This window comes from Cyphomyrmex costatus, unplaced genomic scaffold (genome assembly GCF_001594065.2).
Source record: "Cyphomyrmex costatus isolate MS0001 unplaced genomic scaffold, Ccosl1.0 scaffold567, whole genome shotgun sequence".
In the NCBI taxonomy this organism is placed as follows: Eukaryota; Metazoa; Arthropoda; class Insecta; order Hymenoptera; family Formicidae; genus Cyphomyrmex; species Cyphomyrmex costatus.
Genome location: NW_017279855.1, coordinates 87,580 through 110,289, shown reverse-complemented (window position 1 = coordinate 110,289; position 22,710 = coordinate 87,580). Strand labels below are relative to the sequence as shown.

The following is a 22,710-nucleotide window of genomic DNA, read 5'->3' as shown; positions in this document are numbered from 1 at the left end:
AACTTTTGGTTTGCGGACTCGAATCTGTTCTGTTCAAAACAAACACTGCCGTGTTCACAGCCTCTGCCCAAAAAACTTTTGACATGCCATTAGTATGTAACATGGTTTTTGCCGCTTCCACAACAGTTCTCATCTCACGTTCGGCACGCCCATTTTGCTGCGGAATATATATCACGGATCGCTGATGACAGATGCCATTTTCTTCTAGAAGATACTGTAGCTCTTTATTTATGAATTCTAGACCATTATCTGTGCGTAATGTCTTTACCTTATTTATGTTTTCAGCCATTTTCAAGAAACCGGCGATTTTCTGCTTGACTTCTGACTTGTGTTGAATAAAAAACACATACCTATAGTTCGAATAATCGTCCTTCAATAACAAGAAGTACCTCGCGCCTCCTAGGGACGGAGTCTCCATCGGTCCACATACATCTCCATGAATAAGCTCGCACGTCCTTGAAGCTCTTGATTTACTTGGTGGATTTGAACTCCTGTGTTGTTTGCCTACAAGACAGTCTTTGCAAGTATCTTGAAAAACATCCTCTTTAAATTTTATGTTGTTACTCGTTAAGAATCTTCGAACTGATTGTAGTTTTGATGTGCGAGTTTTTATGCCAGTTTGTTATCGTCTCAACCGCAATTTTACAAACCGCGTTATTTTCTTTATCGCATACATTCTGCGTCACCCGTTCCAATTTAAAGTATCGTGAGTAGTTTTAAAAATCATTTTATATAATTTACCATATCTCTTCGCGATGGCACACGCCTTTCCATTTTTATTTATCAATTTGCACATTGAATTATCTGACTGCATTTTATAGTTTTTATCCAATGCACAACCGAGCGAAAATAAGTTAATTTTTAGGTCCGGCACAAATAATACCTCAGATATTCTCGTTTCGATCCACTCGTGTCCATTCCAAGCCTTTAATTTTACCGTGCCGACACCATGTATCTTAAGGAATGTTCCGTCGCCTATTTTCACTTTGCGTTTATTTGTGACCTCGCTGTAGTCTTCGAAGAGATTCATATTGTTGCACATATGCTCACTCGCATCGCTATCCATACATCAATCAGACTCGTTTAACGGTTGTCCTCCTACAAGCGCTACTACTTGTTCATTTTCCTTGTGCCAGTTTAAAGCGAAAGTTTCACCAATGAATGCATTTCCTTCAGTTTCTTCTTTTGGTTTCTCTTTTTCTTCTTTAGGTTTTAAATTCTTGTATCGACAGTTCGCCATAATATGTCCGGGTTTCTTACACCAAAAGCATATTCTATGTTCCTTCTTCTGTTCTGATCCTTTTGTCAAAGTAAAACAATTTTTGGCTACATATCCCGTTATTACATGCGAAACATTTAACTGCTCGACTTCCTACCTGAGAGTGACTCTGCTTATTTTTCTTATTTACGGCGTTACTTGTTAGTGCTGTTACAGTTTCAGTTGAATTTATCCTTTCCTCTTCAATTAACAGTCTTGAAGTAAGTTCCTGAACTGTTTGAGACTCTACCGCAGTAGATTCCCACGCTGGTATAAAATGTTTGAGCTTTTCTGGGAGCGACATTAATATTTTAGTGATAAACATGTTTTCAGACATATGTCTTCTCCCATTTGTCTTAATTGACTTCGTATCTCTTCGAGTCGAGAAATGAATACCGAAATGCTTTCTCCTTTGGTTTCCAATGCGAAAAATTTCTGTTGCAGCAAGTGAATACTAACCTTTGACTTCTTCTCATATACCGAAAGCAACTTTTCCCACATCTCGTGAGACGTTTTACAGGACAATAGATGTACCAACGGACTTTCTTCCATCCTCGTAACGATTATTTCTTGCGCCTTTGCGTCAAGTTTGTCCCACTCGTCGGCCGCTGCTGCGGGGCGTTTCTTTGTTCCAGTCACAATATCATATACATTCTTCGCCTTCAGAATTACCATAACCTGGAATTTCCATGTAATCCAGTTCTCTCCAGTGAACTTAGTCATCGCTTGAAATGAATTTTCCATTCTTGTTGAACGCCGATCTTTTTCAGCCAAACTAACCTCGAAGCTCACTTTCTCGCTGTCTCTCCTTTCTCGATTTTATCTCAAACCCCCTTCGATTCTTCAAGGCACTGGGCCCATAATCTATTCACTATTGTGTTTTGGGGTACTTAAAAGCACGAAGAATGTAATATTTAATGAATATACTGTTTATTTATATCGCAAATAATATTGAGAGCGCAAGTGTATGATAAAATGGTGGCGGTCTGCACGAAAACGAAAGTGTGTTCATAAAACCAAAGAAAAAATTCGCGTTTTCGTAAAGACACAAAATCATAACGCACCAATCTGCCATTGACTTCCAACAAAAAGTATAAAAGTACAGATTTAAAGAAACAAATAGTTACATGATATTAGATGTACAAATATTAATTCTCGACTCCTATCTTTCAGTGACTTCAGGGGGTCGATTCTGTATCTCGAAACAAAGTGAAAATTACAAAAGTGAGCAAATTTACTAGATATTGACCAATGAAATTATAAATGTTCTAGTATATTCGCTCACTTTTGCAATTTTCACCTTGTTTCAAGATACAGAATCGATCCCCAGAACTCATTTAAATTGAATCCTCCCCTCTGTAGTAATTTTGAAGCGCCATTTTTTAGCTTTAAAATGAGGTACCTACAGATGCATGGTGTAAGTGAAAGGTGAACCATTCCGATGGATGCGCAGTAGATTAGAAGTAGTGGGGGCAGTCAACCAATCACACTTTGAGTTTTTATGCGAAATCTTCAATATGGCGCAGAATAAATACAGTTTTATAGCACATTTACTGCACTTTTTATGTCGTATAACAGTGTCTGCAATATGACTTGAAATTAGCCGAGTTATCCGCATGCAATAAAAGTGCATAATTAATAGCAGTTTTGGGAGGTGCAATCTGAACAGTGCTTCGAAAACGATTTATATGCGCGCTGCAAAAAAGCTCAAACCCTGATTGGTCAAGATTTCAAATCTCCGCCATTATGCGCAATGGTTCACCTTTCTACTTACACCATGTACAGATGAAGACCTAAAGAGGCCAGTCCCATCGAGTCTCGGCCTCTCCCGAGTACGCTTCCTCTTCCAGAGCGGCGGCCGCAGTTGGTCGCGATCTCAAAGAAGGCGAAGCAGAGGATGGACCCGCCTCCGGGTTCACCTCCATCTTCACATCTATAAGAGGATAACACCACCGGCGTTCCGAGGGGCCCCGCCTCCCCTCCTCGAGATTTAGATCCGAAGTGGTGATGTCAGAGTCAATAGCGGTCGGGCCCCCCTCTCCGATTTCAGGGGCCTCGTCACCGCTGACTCCTCCACGCATTCTAATGGGTGAAGTAGGAAGCCAAAATACTTGATCCTCCTGTGAACATAACCTGAAAAATCAGCAATAAACACGATGTCGTTCGAAAAGAAATATTTGAGGCACTGCCTTTCGCGTTTTAACTTAAAAAAAATGCGGCGAAATAATTTGTTCGGCTTTGAGCGAGAATGCTGTATCGTATAGTACGTGTAAAAAATGGTTAAAACAGTTTCGAGAGGGAAATTTTTACCTTGAGGGTCGTGAACGTCCTGGTCAACCAAAAAAAGTGGAAGACATTGAGTTGGAGGAAATTTTGAACGAGAATTCTTGTCAAACGCAATTAGAACTTGCAAATACGCTTATTGTTAGAGTAACCCATCAAGACGTTTTCTATCGCTTAAAACAGTTGGGAAGGATTTGCAAGGAATCCCGATGGGTCCCTTATGAGCTCACTTCCGAAAACAAAAGTAGACGCCACGATACTGCTCTCCTTTTGCTCTCTAGGTTCAAGAAAAATAATTTTTTGCACAAAATTGTTACTTGTGATGAAAAGTGGATATTGTACGAAAATCCTAAGAGGCGAAAATCATGGGTCCGTCCATGTGAGCCGTCAACGACTATCGCAAAACCGAACATCCATGCAAAAAAGTGTTGCTATCCCAGCCAGAAATGATAATGGAATTGATGTTGATTCAACGTCGAAATTATCAAATTGACATCGAATCGACGTCGATTCAATGTCGAAATCATCAAATTGATGTTGAATCGACATCGATTCTATTATCATTTCTGACTGGGATGCATTTGATGGGATCAGAAGAGCGTGATCCATTATGAGTTGCTTCGACAGGGTCAGACCATGACTGCTGAGCTCTATCAACAACAATTGATTTGTTTAAATGATGCTCTTGAAGAAGAACAGGCCATTTATTGGCAGTGGAAGAAGGAAGGTGATACTGCTGTAGGTAACGCCCGGCACCGTACAGCAAAAAACACTCTGGAAACCATTCCGATTTAGGCTGGAAATTTCTCCTGCATGTGGTGTATTCTTCAAACTTAGCCCCTTCGGATTATCACCTATTTCGAGCCCTATAATGTCATCTAACTGATTGTCGATTCAAGTCAGTTCAAGAGGTCGAAAAAAGCCTCGATGAATTCGTTAATTCAAAGCCACCATCATTTTTTCGATCTGGAATCCGGCAATTACCTGAGAGATGAAAAAAATGTATAGATAGCGAGGGAGATTACTTTGAAGATTGAGTTTGTATTCATGTTTTTATAAATAAATAAAAAAATACAAAATTAATAAAAAATGGTCGAGAATTAATTTGTACACTTAATATTTTATACTTTAGTCTGACGTACGTTAATATAAAATATTAAATATCAAGTAAACTATTAAATTTTGATAATCGTACCTTAATATTATTATGAACAGAATAATAAGACGAATTAATTGGTGTAAATAAAACACATAATTTATTTAAAAAATTATCCATTTTATCTCTTTTTGAAGTAAGTACGCATTTTCTTTTTATACACACCGATTGATCTTTTATACCAATTTGTATTACCTTTTGTCCCATTATTCTGTTCTTAAAAGTATCAACGATTATAAAAAAATTAACAGTTTACGAGATATTTAATATTTTCTGTCAATATATATTATATATGTATATGTCCCCCCCGAAAGGGTTCCTATCTTGAAGTAGTCGCGGGGCGGGGGCCCGCGGGTCGCGGGACGCCTGGGGTGCCCGTGGTCCGCACTCCTCGCGGTAATATGACACGAGACCCACATTTGACCTGCGAAAGCAAGTACGGGGCCTCGAGGTAGAAAAACCGACGGGGGGAACTTTTGACCACATCCAGGTACGCCTGGCGCTCTCGGGGGCTGCGAGTTTCCGTGCCGGGGCGGGTGGTGGGGCTTATCGTCGCAAACGGGGTCCTCCCGCTCAAGGGGGGGGAGGCACGTGGGCGGCCAACTAAGAGGAACCCCCCAAGCTAGGGTGTAAGCTACCGTGCCTGGAGCTGCATGGCGCAGGGGGAGCTGTGTCGCAAACGGTGCCTCCTGGATACCGGGCGAACTCCAGGAGTACGGAGCCAAGCCTCGGGCATTCGCGGCTCTGCCCGGGTGAGATCGCGCGTCCGCGGTACTCGTGGGATCAAAATGGAAGACGAGAAAAATAATAATGAAGACACAAACAAAGTCCTCTCGGGGGTGGCTTCCCTAGGAAGCGAACAACCGGAGGAGAAAAAAGCAGAAAGTGCAGGTCTACCCAAGACCCGTATTCGTTACAGCGGGGCTGCAAGGCGTCGATTCAAAAAGGAGAAGGAGAGGGCTGAGAAAGCCATCTCTCCTCCTGCTTTTAATACCCATACTCCGCTGGGCGAGGGGCTGTGCGACGGTGGGCACGCAGAAGCGTGCCAGACCGGTGCATCAGACGCCCAGTCCGGCGGAGAATCGCCCGAGCAGGAGACCCAAGGTCACTGACCAAGGGTCGTATACCCAGGCAACAAAGGGTATTATCAGGATGGCCTTTGTAGCAGAAGGCTACCCTGAGAAGAAACTAGGTGCCAGTGAGGTGGATGAGATCAGGCGACTGGTCAGGAGGCACATTCTCGAACTTCCCGAGGATGGACTAGCGCCCATCTTCACTGGCGCATGGGAGAGGGATGGCGCAGTTATTTTTAACTGCACCAACCAACAGTCGATGGATTGGCTGAAAAGCCTTTCCATCGAAATCAAAATCGGAAGCACCGCTCTGCATGTACTGCCGGCTGAGGGTGGTAGTGCATGTAGAGGAACCTGATTTGGTTGCCGAGGAAGCTTTAAAGCTCCTCAACAGATAAAACGCAGGTCTGGGCGCCAGGGAGTGGGTTGTCGTGAGGAGGAGCGAAAGTAGGGACGCAAAAAGCGCCCACTTCGCTTCTTTGATCGGCGATCGCTCACTGGAGGCCCTGAAGACCTGTGGTTTTAAACCCTTCTGCGGACTGGGTCGGGCAACCATAAGGTTGCTCGACGGAGAACGTAAGGAGGAGATGACTGTCGGTGCGAGCGGGTCGGCTTAAAAATGGCGGGGCTCGCGATACCGACAATCCAAATTAACCTGCATCACAGCAAAGGCGCCTCGGCGATTCTAGCCAGGAGCATGGCTGTGATGCAGAAAGCAATAGCAGTAATTCAGGAGCCTTGGCTCCTGAATAACGTTATAAAGGGTCTGAGTGGCTGTAGATCCATCTACAAAACAGACACTCAGGACAAAATTAGGACCTGCATTGCAATTAAGGGACTAAATGCTATTTTTATGTCACAGCTCAGCGATGGAGACATCACCGTTATACGGACAAGGCTGGACTACGATGAGGATAGGCACTTGGACTTACTCATAGGGTCAATCTACATGACTCCCAAGAAAAACCACCACCAAAAAGGGTGAGAGAACTGGTGTCCTATGTGAAGGAGAGGGGGCTTGAACTCCTATTGGGCTGCGATGCAAACTCCCACCATATAGGGTGGGGGAGCTCGAATATGAACCCGAGGGGAGAGAGCTTCCACAAATTTATTATGGACACTGGCTTGATGATCCTTAACAGAGAAACGGTACCCACCTTCATGGACTGCAGAAGACAAGAAGTATTAGATTATCACCATTAGTACTGGGGGAATGGTGGACCTGGTGAGAGACTGGAGGGTCTCTGGAGAGCCCTCGGGTTCTGACCATAGACAGATTCGCTACAATCTCCGGCATGGTGAATAAGGAATGGGGTTGTAACCCAAAGACTACAAACAGGGAAGGCTATAGGATGGACCTGGAGGCCATCCTGAAGAAAGCCTCAAACAAATTTCACTCAGAAGAGAATCTTGAATACGCGGCGCAGTTTGTAAGTGATGCGATAAAAGAAGCCTATGAAGGAAATTGCCCGGAGAGACCGAAATACTATACAACCAAAACTTCCTGGTGGAGCAAGGAGCTTTCGAAGCACAGGTTGGAAGTAAGAAGACTCTTCAATGAAGCAAGGAGGAAAAACTCGGCTATAGCCGATTGGGAAGCGTATAGAAACGCCCAACGCGGCTATAGCAAAGCAATAATTATTGCTAAAAGGAAAAGCTGGAGGGATTTCTGTAAAGGCATTGAGAGCGCTCCAGAAGCATCCAGGCTAAACAGAATCCTCAGCAAAGACAACACACTACGTTTGGGATGTCTTAAACTCCCAAACGGAAACTATACCGAGATAGTAGAGGAAAGTTTAAAACATCTCATGTCTACACACTTCCCAGGGTTCCAGAAAAGATACTTTGAATTTCAATAGGAAACCAAGAAATTCGGGGAAAAACATAAACCAAGAGAATGGACACTGGCAGCCAAGGTGGTAACTCCTGAAGGAGTCGAATGGGCTATCAAGACCTTCGAACCATACAAAACTCCAGAACCAGACGGCATCTACCCTGTTCTACTCAGGGAGAAGGGTCCTAGTAGGCCCCCTGACGAGAGTGCTCAGGGCTAGCATAGCACTGATTGTGAGACACGTTCTGAAAGCCTGAAGTGATACCAGAGTGGTATTTATACCAAAACCAGGTAAAATGGCTATGTGATGGCCAAGGACTACAGACCTATCAGCCTCATATCCTTCATCTTAAAGATGTTGGAGAGGCTTATTGATAGGCATCTGAAAGACTTCTATCTTATTGTAAAGCCGCTGAACCCATCCCAGTACGCCTATAGGGAGGGCAGATCTATGGATACTGCCCTGCATCATCTTGTGAGCGGGGTTGAAGTTCAGATGGCTGCAAATGGATATGCAATAGGTGTCTTCATCGACATTGAGGGGGCTTTTGATAGCATCTCAAATACGTCGATTAAAGACGCCATGAACAGATTTAACATTCCAGAATCGCTAATCGACTGGACACAAAGCATGCTGAAGGGCAGAAGACTGACCGTCAATCATGGCAACAGCTCAGTTGATGGGAGGCCGGCGGCGGGCTGCCCGCAGGGGGGAAGGTGCTCTCACCTTTGCTGTGGTGCCTGGATGAACTCCTCACAAAACTGAAGAAATCAGGCTTCGAAATCTACGGATACGCGAACGACGTGGCCATTATCACCAGAGGTAATTTCCTCTCAACACTCAAGGAACGGATGGACGAAGCCTTGGTAATTGTTCAAAACTGGTGTAGGACGAGGGGACTGATGGTAAACACCACTAAGACCTCGGCTATGATCTTCACCAGAAAATATAAACCGGAACCCCTTGAGACACTAAGGCTCTGGGGAAAGGAAATAAATTATGTAAATTCAGTAAAATATTTAGGGGTCCTATTAGATCCCAAATTGAGCTGGAAACCACATCTCGAGGAAAAGAGGAAGAAATTCTACACCTCTATGTGGGCTTGTAGAAGAGCCATGGGAAAGAACTGGGGAATAAACCTCAGGACAGCCTTATGGCTATACAAGATGGTATTGTTACCAAGACTCACGTATGCAACAGTGGTCTGGTGGTCAAGGGCGGAAAAGGTGGAGGCAGGGAACCTGCTCAAAAGCCTACAGGGAGGATACCTGAGAGCTGCAGCAGGGGCCATGAAAACTACACCAACTGAGACGTTGCAAGTAGCACTCAGTATTCCGCACCTAAACCAAGTGATCAAATACACTGCCAGACAAACAGCATACAGATTAAGATGTCAGGATGAGTGGAAGGAAACCAGGACTGGACACACAAGACTGTGACTTTCTGATAAACACCCTTTCAATCTAAAACAAGACAGAATCCCCAGAAGACACTAGTTGGTGAAAACTTCAAAGTTCAAATACCGACTAGGGAGGACTGGAAGCACACCTACAAAACCAATCCAGATGTAGACACTTGATTCACGGATGGATCGGGAGCAAACGGTCGATATGGGGCAGGTATATATGGGCCTAATATTAACCATGAGGTAAGCATACCAATGGGTGAGCTGGCCACAGTGTTTCAAGCTATATACAAAATGTTACATCCATATATAATTTTATTATGACGTTATTATATTGGGATTGAGATACAACTCACTCGCACATACATATACACGCACTGATAGCAGAGCGGCTATCGAAGCACTTGCAAGTCCTAAACCAAGTGATCAAATACACTGCCAGACAAACAGCATACAGATTAAGATGTCAGGATGAGTGGAAGGAAACCAGGACTGGACACACAAGACTGTGACTTTCTGATAAACACCCTTTCAATCTAAAACAAGACAGAATCCCCAGAAGACACTAGTTGGTGAAAACTTCAAAGTTCAAATACCGACTAGGGAGGACTGGAAGCACACCTACAAAACCAATCCAGATGTAGACACTTGATTCACGGATGGATCGGGAGCAAACGGTCGATATGGGGCAGGTATATATGGGCCTAATATTAACCATGAGGTAAGCATACCAATGGGTGAGCTGGCCACAGTGTTTCAAGCTAAAGTGCTGGCCATCCAAAAATGTGCGGAACTCCTGTTAAAGGGGAAAAGCAGGAAACAAATACATATTTATACTGATAGCAGAGCGGCTATCGAAGCACTTGCAAGAACCTCCACAGAATCATCTGTGGTATGAGACTGCATGCAAGCACTCACAACACTAGGGGTTACAAACCAAGTAACCCTAGTATGGGTCCCTGGACATCAGGGTATACCTAGAAATGAGAGGGCCGACGAGCTGGCAAAGCTGGGCACCGAAAAGGTCCCGGCTGAACGGATCGTCGGGTCCCATTTTCAGCAGGAACAAAAAGGATCAAAGAATGGCTAGAACGTGAGCACTCGAACTCCTGGAAGGGGGCAGAGGGCTGTAAACGAGCCAAACAACTCATGAAACTTCCAAATCCAGCAAGAACCAAAGAATTGCTGGCAATGGGAAAAGCAAAATTGAAAAGTGGCATAGGCCTCCTGACAGGACACTTGCCCCTCAGAGCACATCTATTCAATCTAGGACTAGCGGAGCAGAAAGAATGCCTGCTATGTGGAGAAGAAGGCGAGGACAACCTGCACTTACTGTGCCGATGCCCTGCACTCGCTTGTAAAAGATACAAATCCTGGGGACATATGTTTATGACACCCAAGGATCTAGAAAATGCGAAGGTTAGCAGTCTAATAAGTCTGGTAAGTGTCACGAGGCTAGGCTTGACTGAATGACCTACGGAACAAACAGGAAGCGACAAAGGAACCTCATGGATCTAGGTCGCGTTAGTAGGCTAGTTAAGCCCACCTGCATTTATCTATTACTACTACTATATATATATCAAAATATATAAAGTATAAAATATTTCATAAAATTGATTTTGTTATATCTGTATCTTCATACTTTTATATGCAGAATTGTTAAAGAAATCATTATATTATATAAAAAGTCACGTAATTTCATTTAAAAAAATGAAGTTGACCTTTATATCTTTTTGGTGCTTTTACCTAAACAGAAAACCACGTGAAAATACGACCCCTTCAAAACCGTTCCACTTTCATCTAAAACATTTGTTTGTATTATCAAAAATAAGCTAGTTATTTATCACCTAATATATGTATATGTATATACACACACATATATCAGGCATTATACACGTCAAACCGGTCACTTTTTGATAAAAAAAAATCAAAGATTCTGATTCTTGTGAAATTTTACAGACGTATTCTAGATATAAAAAAATAAGACACGTGTTTGAGAAAAAAAATATAATAACTTCGTGATAACATTTTTTTAATTGTTTCCCCAAACACGTATCTCATTTTTTTTATGTGTAGAAGATAAGAGAAAATTTTCACAAAAATTTAAAATGTTAATTCTTTTTGGTTCCCCCGATTTGACGTGGAATTTCCGATATATGTAAAATCGCTATTAGAAAATCATTTTTTGGAATTAAAAAAATGTTTCATAGGATTTTCTTATATCACTTACGGCATATTATGCTTACTCGCGTATATGATCGTAAATATCCGTCCACTTTGTGCGTAATTATTAAGAATTTTCATTTGTGAAGATGTTATTAATAATTGCCAATCGTATTGTATTTGATCGAAAAGTGCCCTTATCTGTAATTAAATTTTATCTTAAAGAAATGTTAAATTTTTTATTTTTATTATGGCTAAAAAGTTGTAATTTCTAATTGCTAAATTATTATACAAATAATAATAATAATAATAATAATAATAATAATAATAATAATAATAATAATAATAGAGATAATAATAATTTAATTGTATAAGTAATAGTTAGCTCTTCCTCGCATATTTCATAAATTTTAGAAAGATACATACGTCTGCACGTGTATATCGAAAATATTATAAAACATAGACATGTCACGCAGTTCCAAAAAAGCGGTACACTATATATTTAGAAAAAATTTACCAAATTTTAAATAATCATAATTTGGTAAATAATAAATAGTGTTTCACCAAGATCAAGAAGTTCAAGAAATCTTGTCTTGGTTTTGTCTTGAATCAAGACAAGACCAAAACAAGAAGAAGAAAATAATTTCAAGTCAAAACCAAGTAATGTGTTATCAAGATCAAGATTTCTTGACAAGAAGTCAAGAAATTTCTTGAAATTTTTTATGTATAAGGGGATCCTAAAATAAGTAGTCTGTATTACGACTAAATCGTACAATTTTTGTATCGTAAATACTTTTTTTTGTCATTCACAGATTCGAAAATCCTTTTACAGAATTAAAGTATACGTATTAATACGTGCCTGTGAGGTAGAATCTATGCTGAAAACAATAAAAAATTTCAAAATTCAGTTCTTATTTACCATTTTTTAGGCCAATATGGCGCTCCAGAGCTGTCACGTCGTTGCACGTCATAACAACATTTGTTTTGTATAAAAGTTGCGCAATCTGTACTTAAGAAATAATAGTCCACAGGCATGTAGTTTGCATGAAGAAACAGCGTGGAGTTCTTAAGGGGATCCTTAAGACATCTTACACTGTTGCAGCCGATTATTTTGAGACGGGGAATAAAGGCGATGCACAGACAAATATATCAAGATACAATATTTATTACGAGCCTCTTCTAAACGTACACGTCTTTTAAGAGCAAAAATATAAATCTTGCGGAATTTTCTCGTGCTCAATGCTGAAGTCTAAGAGTGTGAATGTATGTAAAAAGTAAGTGCGCTCGGTAGTAGGTGGATTCAGCGAGGAGGGCGCGCGCCTCTGGTTATCCTTTTGGCGCGTACTCAACATCTCTCCCACCTTGAGTTGCATTGTATAGGGTACAGGGCAACTCAACTTATCCTAAAAGACAGCAAAAAAAATAATTATAAATCAAGTCGCACAGGTTTCTTGACTGTACGACCGCCTCGGGTCTTATGGCCTGTTTCTTCTTTAGGAATCGGCTTCGACTCCTCGACTATTTTCTGTGGCGATTCCTGAGCTTTTGACGTCTTGAGTAATTGGTTAATCTCAGCATCGGGGTGTCTCACTTCTAGGGATATCAATCTTTGTATTGGCCGGATTAGTTCACCTTTTGCAGTTGTTAGCTTCACCACGCGGGCGGATCCATCCTTTCCTAAGAAAATTTCTTTACTACGGCGAGCGGCCAATCTAAACGCTTCTGCAAGTCGTTCCCGATGAGTACAACATCGCCAACGGCGATTTGAGTGGGTTTATTCTCGCATTTGGTTCGTCGGGATAGTTGTCCCAGATATTCAATGCGGAAGCGCTTTCTTAGTTCTTCTCGTAATCGTTGACGATAGCGCAGTCTTTTTGCAAAGTGAGAATTGCTAATCTGATCTAAATCTGGAACGCCACTTTCTCTTACATCTTTAATAAACATGGCGGGAGTAATAGCAGCAACTTCAGTGTTTTCTTCGGCTAGGTAGGTAAGTGGTCTTGAATTCATGATGGCCTCGCAGTCGCATAGAACCGTGGTCATTTCTTCATAATTCAAAGAAGCTCTCCGTAACGTTCTTTTCAACAGCTCCTTCAGTATGCGGATAAGACGCTCGCACCATCCTCCCCACCAAGCAGCTGAAGGAGGATTAAAATACCATTCCATTTCATTAAGAGCACAATACTGGGAGATCTTTTTCCAGTTGATCTTTTGTAGTAGATTTGCAGCTCCTACAAAGTTTCTGCCATTGTCGCTGTAGATCACAGACGGTCTTCCCCGACGAGCTGTGTGTCACGTTCAGGACAGCGGAAGAGAGGATGAGAATAATTAATCTGCTGATATCTATTATATTAGTGTATTGAGGATACAGCGTGGAGAGATGCGTGTATTTCCATAAGTAACTAACTCTAGACCGCGCGCCAAGAGTGGGGGGCACACAGTCGTGCCAACATAACTAACAGCGCCATAACGACGGCGCGGACTATGAGAACCATGACATCCTTTTTTTTTTTTATATATATAACAAAACGAGAAAGTCCTGACTAAGGATAGTCAACTAAAATAAACGTACAAAACATATTTTGAATAAGAGATAATAAATATCGCGGCTAATAATTATTAATGAGTGACATAATCTTTAAGATATGACGGAGGCTTGACAAGTCTAGACGAACGAGTACGAAGTGGGGTCGGAGAGTTGTCAGCCTTTTCAACCGTTCGCTTAGTTTCAGGACTGTTGTTCGAATTCTGTTCTATATGAGATCCCGCGTTCGAATCATCGACTTTATTGGATGTATTACAGTCAAATGTAGGGGGCATATAGTCCTCTAATTCCGAAGTACAAAGCAGTGGTTTCAGAGTACGCGGAGCTTTGTATATGTGTCTGCGATTTCTTTCCACTGTCGAGCCATCTTGCATAGCTATCTTAAAAGATCTCGGCCTATCACAAGTGTCAATGACTTGAGCAGGTTGTAGTGGAGAACACATATCTTTTCTCACTAAAACCTGATCGCCTAATTTCGGAGAACTTAGATCTTTAGCGGATCTATTATAGTATTTCCTCTGAACGCTTCGTCGTTCCTCAAGCAATTGTCTGGTCTGTTCACAAGAATCTTTTAACATGGTGGGTAATATACTTCTAGTTTTTCTACCAAACATTAATTCTGTTGGTGAAGGAATTTTATCGCTTATAGGAGTATTCCTGTATTCAAGTAATGCCAAGTATATATCCTTCCCATCATTTCCACACTTTTTTAACATCTGCTTGACTGTACCGACGAATCGTTCCACTAAACCATTCGACTGTGGGTATCTAGGGCTTGACGTTTTATGTTCAAAATTCCATTTGGATGAGAACTCTCGAAAATACGAATTTTTAAACTGCGGACCGTTGTCCGAGTATATTATGTTAGGTATGCCAAACCTCGCGAACATCGATTTAAGATGTGTGATAACTGTGCTGCTAGAGGAGTCACTAAGTTTCGCCATCTCTGCATATTTACTAAAGTAATCCACTGCCAGTAGATACTCACAGCCAGCATAGTAGAACAAATCTACGCCTATGACTTGCCACGGACCTTGAGGAATGTCTTTGTTTACAAATGTCTCTTTCTTCTGAGCTCTTTGGTACCGTAAACAAGTCTCACAATTTTGTATAATATCAGTAATCTGCTTAGACATACCGGGCCAAAATAATATTTCTCTAGCACGTGACTTACATTTTTCTATGCCCAGGTGATTATAATGTATTCTCTTTAGCATCTCCTGTCTAAGACTTGAGGGAACCACTAACCGTATACCTTTATAAATGAGATTATCTATTATGGACAGTTCATCCTTGAATGTCGCGTACACTCTAATGGAATCTGGAATTGAATGTTTGTTAATAGGCCACCCATTCTCTATATATTGTCTAAGCAATTGTAAATTAGCATCGTGTAATGTTTCATGTATAAAACGTTTATATTGCGGATCGCTAATGGGTAGATTGTCTCTAATCATACACACTTGTGCCTCTATTTCCTCATCTAAGAGCGAGCTTTCATCTGTCAAGTATGATCGTGATAACGCATCGGCTAAATATAATTCTTTTCCCGGTTTATATTGTACTCTAATGTCATAAGGTTGTAACATTAACCTAATTCTTTGAAGCCTAGCCGGACACTTATTCAGAGGTTTCGCAAATATCGCTTCTAGTGGTTTATGATCACTTTCGACGACAACTTGTCGACCATAAATATAATAGTGGAAACGTTTACAGGCAAATGCAATTGCTAGAGCCTCTTTTTCAATCTGTGCATAATTTTGTTGTGTATCATTTAATGAACGTGATGCATACTCAACTGGTAAATTGTTTTGAAGGAGAACTGCACCAAGACCCGACTGAGAGGCGTCTACACTAACAACTACTGGTTTACGTGAATCGAAAAATTGTAGAACTGGTGCTGTACTCAGACTGTTTTTAAGATCATTAAATGCCTGCTCAGCGTTTTGATCCCACAACCAGACAGTATTTCTTTTAGTAAGATTTCTTAGCTTAGTAGATTTTTGTGATAAGTTTGGAATGAATCTCCCTAGATATGTAAGCATGCCTAAAAATGTTTCCAGTTCCTTAACATGTGTCGGTTGTTTCATAGATAAAATAGCGGTTACCTTATTTGGATCTGGGCTAATACCTTCGCTCGAAAAAATGTGACCCATATATTTAATTCTAGATAGACCTATTTTACATTTATTAAGATTCAATTTGACACCTCGTAGTTGAGCTCGATTAAGTACCTCCATAAGTCGTTTGTTGTGCTCTGTTTCATCCTTACCATGTACTATTATATCGTCTAGATATACTTCCACTCCTTCAATATTTGAAAAAATGTCTTGGAAGCATCTATGAAATACCTCAGGGGCAGAAGAAATTCCATATGGAAGTCGCAGGAATTTGTATCTGCCATAAGGCGTATTAAAAGTTGTAAGTTTAGAGCTTTTTTCTGTTAATTTAATTTGCCAAAATGCTCTGTCTGCATCCAGTGTACTAAATACGCGTGATCCCGCCATCTTTGAACATAAATCTTCAAACGTTGGAATATAGTGATATTCTCTTTGAATAGCTTGATTTAGATGGTGCGGATCTAAACAAACTCTAAGACTTCCGTCTTTTTTAGTTACTACAACAAGAGCATTTACCCAATCAGTTGGTTCTTGTACTTTCTCGACAATTCCTTCGTCTTCCATTTTTTGGAGTTCTTTCTGCAGTTTGTCTCTAAGTCTAAGAGGAACTCTTCTGCATGGCTCTATGTGACCTGTATTATGTTTTAGTTTAATATCATATTCATAATTAGAAATGCATCCCGATCCTTGTACAAATTGTTTTATATTGCAATTAGTAACATTAACTGTCTCAACTCTTTTTAATAAATTCAGTTTTGAAAGAGTAGGTAGTCCTAATGCTGCAGGAGCTATTGCATCTACCACTTCAAATTCGATTAGAGTAATCACATTCTTAGAAGTTGTACATTTAATGCAACATTTACCAACTACTGTAATCGGATTGCCGCCATATGTCGTTAATTTTGCGTTTGATTTCTGTACAATGCTACGAGAAAGTTCTAATTCATCAAAAATTTTAAGTGGTAGTACATTACATTGTGCTCCTGAATCTAATTTCACCACTAAGGTTTTACTATTATTTATTAATAACTTTTCTGACCAATCGTGATTACGCTTAGCATCGATACACCCAATGAAAAATTGTTCTACAAATTCAGCTTGTGATGCATCTTGCTCTACCTGCTCTATGCTTTTTACATTATTGTTAACGGACTTACATACCTTAGCGAAGTGATTTAATTTTTTACATTTAGCGCACGTTTTACGATATGCTGGACACTGATGTAGAGGATGTTTGGTACCGCATCTGTAGCATGTCTTAGTAGTCATCTGTTGGCCTGTATTCGCATCCTGCGTTGAGGGAGATGGTAGTGCTTTCCTAGCGTGGTTGTTCTTTCTTCCAGGTCGTCTATTTTTATTCGCCTGCTGCTTGTTCACGCCTGTCTGTGCCGTATTCTGCTTGGCGTTGACTGCAAGTACCTTTGTTTCCGTAGCCAGTGTCTTGATCTGTTGCTGTACTAATTCTGCAGCTTTACAGATTTTAATACATCTCTCTAGATTGAGGTCATCCTCGCGAAGTAATCTATTTTTTAAAATGGCGTCGTTAACGCCACTGATGATACGGTCTTTGATTAAGCTGTCTCGAAGCGAATCGAAGCCACATGGTATACTTAGCTTTTTTAAATCCGTGAGAAATCGAATGTCTCGCCCGGTTGTTGCATTCGGGCGAAAAATATGTGACGGTCCACACTCTCATTAGCTTTAGGTGTGCAATACCGTTCAAATGCTTCGAGAACTATTGGCAGCTTCTTTTTCTCTTCCTCACTGAGACCAAACGTATTGAATTTCTCGAGTGCCTCCTCACCAATAGTGTGAAGTAGAACTGCTACCTGTCTTATCTCCGGTTGCGTATTTAATCCCGTGGCCACAAGATATAATTCAAGCTTCTGCTTCCACCTTTTCCATTTCTCAGCGATATTTCCTTCAAACAACAACGCTGGCGGTGGTTGTAGTGCCACTTCCATTGTCTCGCGTACTTGTTATCGCGTAGCGTAATGGCGGATTTCTTGCTTGTATTTTCTACTTCGCTTGTAAGTAGGTTAATTATCAGTGTAACGTATTTCTTGAAGACACTCAACCTACCGACTGCGCCATGTCACGTTCAGGACAGCGGAAGAGAGGATGAGAATAATTAATCTGCTGATATCTATTATATTAGTGTATTGAGGATACAGCGTGGAGAGATGCGTGTATTTCCATAAGTAACTAACTCTAGACCGCGCGCCAAGAGCGGGGGGCACACAGTCGTGCCAACATAACTAACAGCGCCTTCACGACGGCGCGGACTATGAAAACCATGACACTGTGAACCGTCTCAAAGCTTCCAGAAATTCCTTTTGACAATGACGAGACTAGTTCCAAGTGGACCGCACGATAGATAGCACATGTGAATAGACAGATGTAAGCTTTACTTTCCTCCTTTAAGAAAAGAGGTCCAGCATAATCGATGCCCGTCACTTCAAATGCAGAAGCATCTCTTACTCTATTCTGAGGCAATGTGGCAGAGGATACCTCCAGGTTTTTCGTCATGTGTCGACGGCAGGTTGTGCACTTGTGTATGACAGAGGCCACGTTGCGGCGGTACCGTAGAATCCAAAATTTCTCTTAGATTGTTCATCACAATGTTGATGCCAGCATGATTAAGCTTCAGATGTAGATGGTAGATAATCTTCTTAGTCAATGGGTGCGCTGGATCTAGCAATATAGGGCATCTAAAATGGAAAGTATCTTGACGATTGGAGATTATGGTCTTAGTTCGTAAAAGTCCATCATCTTCAAAGGCATTCAATCCACGTAAACGGGGATCATTTCTTCCTGAGAAAGATTCCTTTTGTACTAGCTTGCAAAGAAGTAATTCAGCGGCAACAATCTCTTTTGCGCTTAACTCTCGTTCCTTGGTCATACAGATCTTGCGACAACCGTTTAAAAATCTTGTTATCCACGCGATCATGCGCAAAATCCTGGGATAAGACGAGAATCTGTCTAAATACCAAGGAATAACCTCTTCACTAGGAACCTTCGTAGAGTTGATCATAACGATTTCGCTTATGGGGACTTCGAAGGTGGTTTTCTTTTTAGATCGCCCAGAAGTCTTACGCAGCTCCATATTGATCCTTTCCTCGTTGACTTCACCCTCTTCTGCAGGCCACTGATCGGGGGAAAGCTTCAACCATCCGGGTCCTTCCCACCATCTTGAGTCAAAAAGTTTTCTCGCATCACAGCCTCGAGAAGGTAAGTCCGCAGGGTTCATTTCCCCTGGAACGTATCTCCAAGATTCAACATCTGTAAGTCTTCTTATTTCCTGGACGCGATTCCACACAAATACAGCCCATTGTCTCGTTTGACGTATCCAAGTTAAGACAGTGGTTGAATCGCTCCAGAGATATGTCTTGATGTCTCGGTAGTTGGTGGCCTGGATGTAAGAATGCAGTAGTCTAGCTCCAATAGAGGCGGCCAACAATTCGAGACGAGGTATAGTCTTCTTTCCTTTCGGGGCTCTTAACTTAGCTTCGATGAGATGAACTTCAATCCCTGTGTCCGATTTTACTCTTACGAAAAGCGCTGCCGCGTAAGCGTCTTTGCTAGCGTCCACAAAGACATGAAAGGATAATGATTCGGTATCTCTTTTCTCTCCAAAAATCCATCGAGTGAATTTCAACATATGTAGAAGATCCAGTTGTTGCGTCCATTCTATAAATTCGTCTTTGCTGTCGGAATCGATTTCAGTGTCCCAGTCCATATCTTGACTCCAGAGACGTTGCAACATTAACTTCGGCTTCAAGAGCACTGGACTGACGAATCCGAGAGGATCGAACACTTGGTGTACTCGTGATAGTACTTCTCTCTTCGTTATCTTTTCAGGGATCGGACGTGAAGGAAAATGAGAGCGTATCACCTTTAGTGTCCCAAACGAGTCCGAGTATGGTTGTCCGATTCTCTGAGTTCATTCCTGTACACTTCCATCCTCTCAAATCGAATTTTGCCTGATTCAGTAGGAAACTGGCTTCTTTCTGAAAAATCTCGAAATCAGAATGAGAATCAACGCTAGTAACACAATCATCGACATTGAAAGACTTTGCTAATTTTTCGTAAATCGATTTGTGGCATGGCGGAACATTAGCCTGTAGAGCCCGCTTGATATGCATATCGATAGTGACTCCTAGAAGATATGGGCTGCTTGTTACGCCGAATACTACTCGCCGATGACGGTAAGTCTCCAATTCTCCATTCGCACTCCACCACAAGAATTTCAACACATCCCGATCCGACGAGGAGATGTTAATTTGCAAGAACGCTTTTGTAATGTCTGCGGTCACTCCTATCTTTCTTTCTCGAAACCGATGTAACAGCGCCGGGATATGTTCAATGAGGTTAGGGCCGGTTTCTAAGCATTGGTTGAGTGAAGGTGAATTCTTAGTCTTTGCTGAGGCATCAAAAACCGGTCGGATCCTGGTAGTTCCTTCCTTCTTAACAACTGGTCTGTGTGGCAGGTAATAGCTTTTCTTTAAGACTTCGTGTGTAGGCACTCTCTCGATGATACCTTCGGCAAGCCAATTGTTTAAGACTGTGTTATAATCTTCAAACAAATCTTCATGTCTTAGTTTTTTGGTGACTGCTTTTAGTCTCTTCTCCGCAACATCTCTGTTATCTTGTAAAGGTGGATGATTTTCCTTCCATGGTAGAAGAACTTCGTAACGACCTTCCTCGTTGACCCTGGTTGTTTCTTGAAACAGTTATTTAATTTCAGTCAGACGGGCCTCTTTTGTAATGCTTTCTATTGGATCAGTGATGCCCAGTGTGTCAAGTCTCCATAAGTCCGACACATTTGCTTCTTGAGAGAGCATGGACATAACTATTAAAGCTGCATCTGACTCGCTGTTATCATCAAATTCTCTGCCCAAAAAAGTCCAACCAAGTTTGGTTTCCAAAGCCGTTATTCCTTGATCAATTTGAAGTACCTTTCCAGTAAGTATTTTACCGGCAATATCAGCTTCTATCAACAATGGGTGCTTCATCTTCGCCAGTATCATGTAGATGTATATCTTTTCTTTTAAGCATATCTATCCATGGTCCGCTACTCATCCTGGGTGTATCTTGGCAAATGACACTCTGTTGTAAAGCCACGAAGTCGCATTTGTATGTGCCATCTAAGTTGGTGACATAAATTCGACAAGCCTTGTGTCTCTGGGGTTTGGTTTTGCTTCCGCCAAACAGCAAATGTATCATTGTCTGTTCGCCTACAACTTCGTATCCTAGAGTCTTCGTTATTCCTTCTAAAATATAAGATCGATGTGAGCCGGTATCTATGACAGCTCGGACGTCTACCTTACCCTTCGGACCACTTATCTTAACCTTTAATATTGGCAAAAAGATTTTAGTACTTGACGAAATGTTAGCGAGACAACTGTTGCCCTCATTGAAATCTGAGTCGATAGGTTTTTTCTCATTGACCTGTTTTGACTCGCTTTTATTAGATAAATTTCTACATACCAAGAGGGAATGTCTTTTTCCGCACCAAGGGCATCTTTCTTTACTGCGACATTTTAAGTAGATATGTCCCACCTTTAAACATTTGAAGCAGCCTTTTCTTTCTTTTACGACCTTCGTCCTCTCGTCCATATTCATGCTTCTTGCCTTTTCGCAGCGCGAACTGTCGTGATTCTTTTCACAAAACAAACATTGTAGCTTTGTTTCCTTCACAGTTAACAAATCAGCTGCCGTGGCGACATCTGAATCTCGAGCTGATTCATTCTTCGGTTTTCTTTTACTTTTATCTTTGGTCTGGACGTCGCACAGTGGTCCGGATCAGGCTGATATGCGCGCATGGGACTAAATATCGCTCGCGCGCGTGGATGGAAATGTCACAATAATCCGGTATGTCGCCAAGATGTTTCTTAACGTAAATTTCAATTTTTTGAATTCCCTCCGAACTTCTTGTCGAAAGTAAGAAACTTTTGTATAAAAACCGCATTGTAAAATCAACTGCTTTATCTAATAAGCGCTTGAAACGCGAGATTCGAACTCTGATTTATTACGCCGAAAGTTGCAAAAAGTTGCAGTTCAATTTTGCGGGGATTAATTGTTCAAATTTCATATTATATTATAAAATTTAATTCATCGTAACCCTAATCGTGAACCTAAAAAGTTACATCATTTAAAAAAATGTAAATTAGCATAACAAAATGTTTTACATTAAATATTTTATATTTACACTTATATAATAAAAATAATGAATTATTTTTGCATAAAAGTAAAATACTTACTTTGTTTATTCTGACACATTTATTCATTGCGACCATTACCAGTGGATTAATTGAAAAATCGGGTCTCATATGCGCTTGAGAAATCACATAAAATCATTCACAAATACAACACGCATGATTCCATATATTTTTTAATAGAAAGGGGGGGGATTTAAGAGCTCGAATGTACCTATTAATTCTCTCAGAATGTTTTCTGAAGGAATATTATAATAATATTATGATTTATCATGATAAGTTTTTTAATCTCATGCGCGCATATCAGTATGATCCGGACCACTGTGCGTCGCTGTTTTCGAAGCACGTTTTGACCATCTGTATGCGCTCTTCATTTTCAACCTCCCTTCCTAGAAAAGCCATTAAATTAGTGAGACGGTCTTTTGCATTAAGAGTCACAACAGATACGTCGCCTTGAGGAATTGACGAAGTCATTGTTTGTTGCCATATTCGCAATGTCTTTTCTGGCAGGGAAGATTCTACCAAGGGGAATAACATAGCTGCGCACATATCTGTTGTTACCCCCAAGGTCTCGAGCGCTCGCATATGTGTTCTAACTTGTCATAGATTGAGACAAGCGACACATTTTTACCTTTATTTAAGACTAACTTTAAG

At 41.1% G+C, this 22,710-nt stretch overlaps 5 protein-coding genes across 5 annotated transcripts; 1 reads left to right on the top strand and 4 right to left on the bottom strand.

Moving 5' to 3' along the window:
• Positions 1-1,069: 1,069 nt before the first annotated feature.
• Positions 1,070-1,981, bottom strand: LOC108779237 (uncharacterized). The gene is made up of 3 exons (XM_018546609.1): positions 1,718-1,981; positions 1,377-1,544; positions 1,070-1,255 (listed from the first exon to the last, which is right to left on the bottom strand). The coding sequence occupies exons 1-3, from the start codon at positions 1,979-1,981 to the stop codon at positions 1,070-1,072; spliced, it is 618 nt and encodes a 205-aa protein (XP_018402111.1).
• Positions 1,982-7,065: 5,084 nt separating this feature from the next.
• LOC108779236 (uncharacterized) lies at positions 7,066-7,824 on the top strand. Its single transcript, XM_018546607.1, has 2 exons — positions 7,066-7,554; positions 7,630-7,824. The coding sequence occupies exons 1-2, from the start codon at positions 7,066-7,068 to the stop codon at positions 7,822-7,824; spliced, it is 684 nt and encodes a 227-aa protein (XP_018402109.1).
• A 5,968-nt stretch (positions 7,825-13,792) lies between these two features.
• LOC108779235 (uncharacterized protein K02A2.6-like) lies at positions 13,793-17,802 on the bottom strand. Its single transcript, XM_018546606.1, has 2 exons — positions 17,555-17,802; positions 13,793-17,360 (listed from the first exon to the last, which is right to left on the bottom strand). The coding sequence occupies exons 1-2, from the start codon at positions 17,800-17,802 to the stop codon at positions 13,793-13,795; spliced, it is 3,816 nt and encodes a 1,271-aa protein (XP_018402108.1).
• A 518-nt stretch (positions 17,803-18,320) lies between these two features.
• LOC108779234 (uncharacterized) lies at positions 18,321-19,604 on the bottom strand. Its single transcript, XM_018546605.1, has one exon. It carries the CDS (start codon positions 19,602-19,604, stop codon positions 18,321-18,323), a length of 1,284 nt encoding a protein of 427 aa, XP_018402107.1.
• Positions 19,605-19,695: 91 nt separating this feature from the next.
• LOC108779233 (uncharacterized) lies at positions 19,696-21,463 on the bottom strand. The gene is made up of 4 exons (XM_018546604.1): positions 21,329-21,463; positions 20,945-21,190; positions 20,610-20,853; positions 19,696-20,561 (listed from the first exon to the last, which is right to left on the bottom strand). The coding sequence occupies exons 1-4, from the start codon at positions 21,461-21,463 to the stop codon at positions 19,696-19,698; spliced, it is 1,491 nt and encodes a 496-aa protein (XP_018402106.1).
• Positions 21,464-22,710: the final 1,247 nt, after the last annotated feature.

Coding starts and splice junctions, on each gene's coding strand:
- LOC108779237 (XM_018546609.1), bottom strand. CDS start 1,981: ATGACTAAGTTCACTGGAGAGAACTGGATTACATGGAAATTCCAGGTT. Junction 1,545..1,717: donor TATATGAGAAGAAGTCAAAG/GTTAGTATTCAC, acceptor CTCCCAGAAAAG/CTCAAACATTTTATACCAGC. Junction 1,256..1,376: donor ATAAGCAGAGTCACTCTCAG/GTAGGAAGTCGA, acceptor TTTTGGTGTAAG/AAACCCGGACATATTATGGC.
- LOC108779236 (XM_018546607.1), top strand. CDS start 7,066: ATGGTGAATAAGGAATGGGGTTGTAACCCAAAGACTACAAACAGGGAA. Junction 7,555..7,629: donor ACGGAAACTATACCGAGATA/GTAGAGGAAAGT, acceptor GAATTTCAATAG/GAAACCAAGAAATTCGGGGA.
- LOC108779235 (XM_018546606.1), bottom strand. CDS start 17,802: ATGGAAGTGGCACTACAACCACCGCCAGCGTTGTTGTTTGAAGGAAAT. Junction 17,361..17,554: donor GTTCTCGAAGCATTTGAACG/GTATTGCACACC, acceptor TTTAAAAAATAG/ATTACTTCGCGAGGATGACC.
- LOC108779234 (XM_018546605.1), bottom strand. CDS start 19,604: ATGTTGCAACGTCTCTGGAGTCAAGATATGGACTGGGACACTGAAATC.
- LOC108779233 (XM_018546604.1), bottom strand. CDS start 21,463: ATGAATATGGACGAGAGGACGAAGGTCGTAAAAGAAAGAAAAGGCTGC. Junction 20,854..20,944: donor TCGTGGCTTTACAACAGAGT/GTCATTTGCCAA, acceptor ATACTGGCGAAG/ATGAAGCACCCATTGTTGAT. Junction 20,562..20,609: donor CATCACTGATCCAATAGAAA/GCATTACAAAAG, acceptor AACTGTTTCAAG/AAACAACCAGGGTCAACGAG.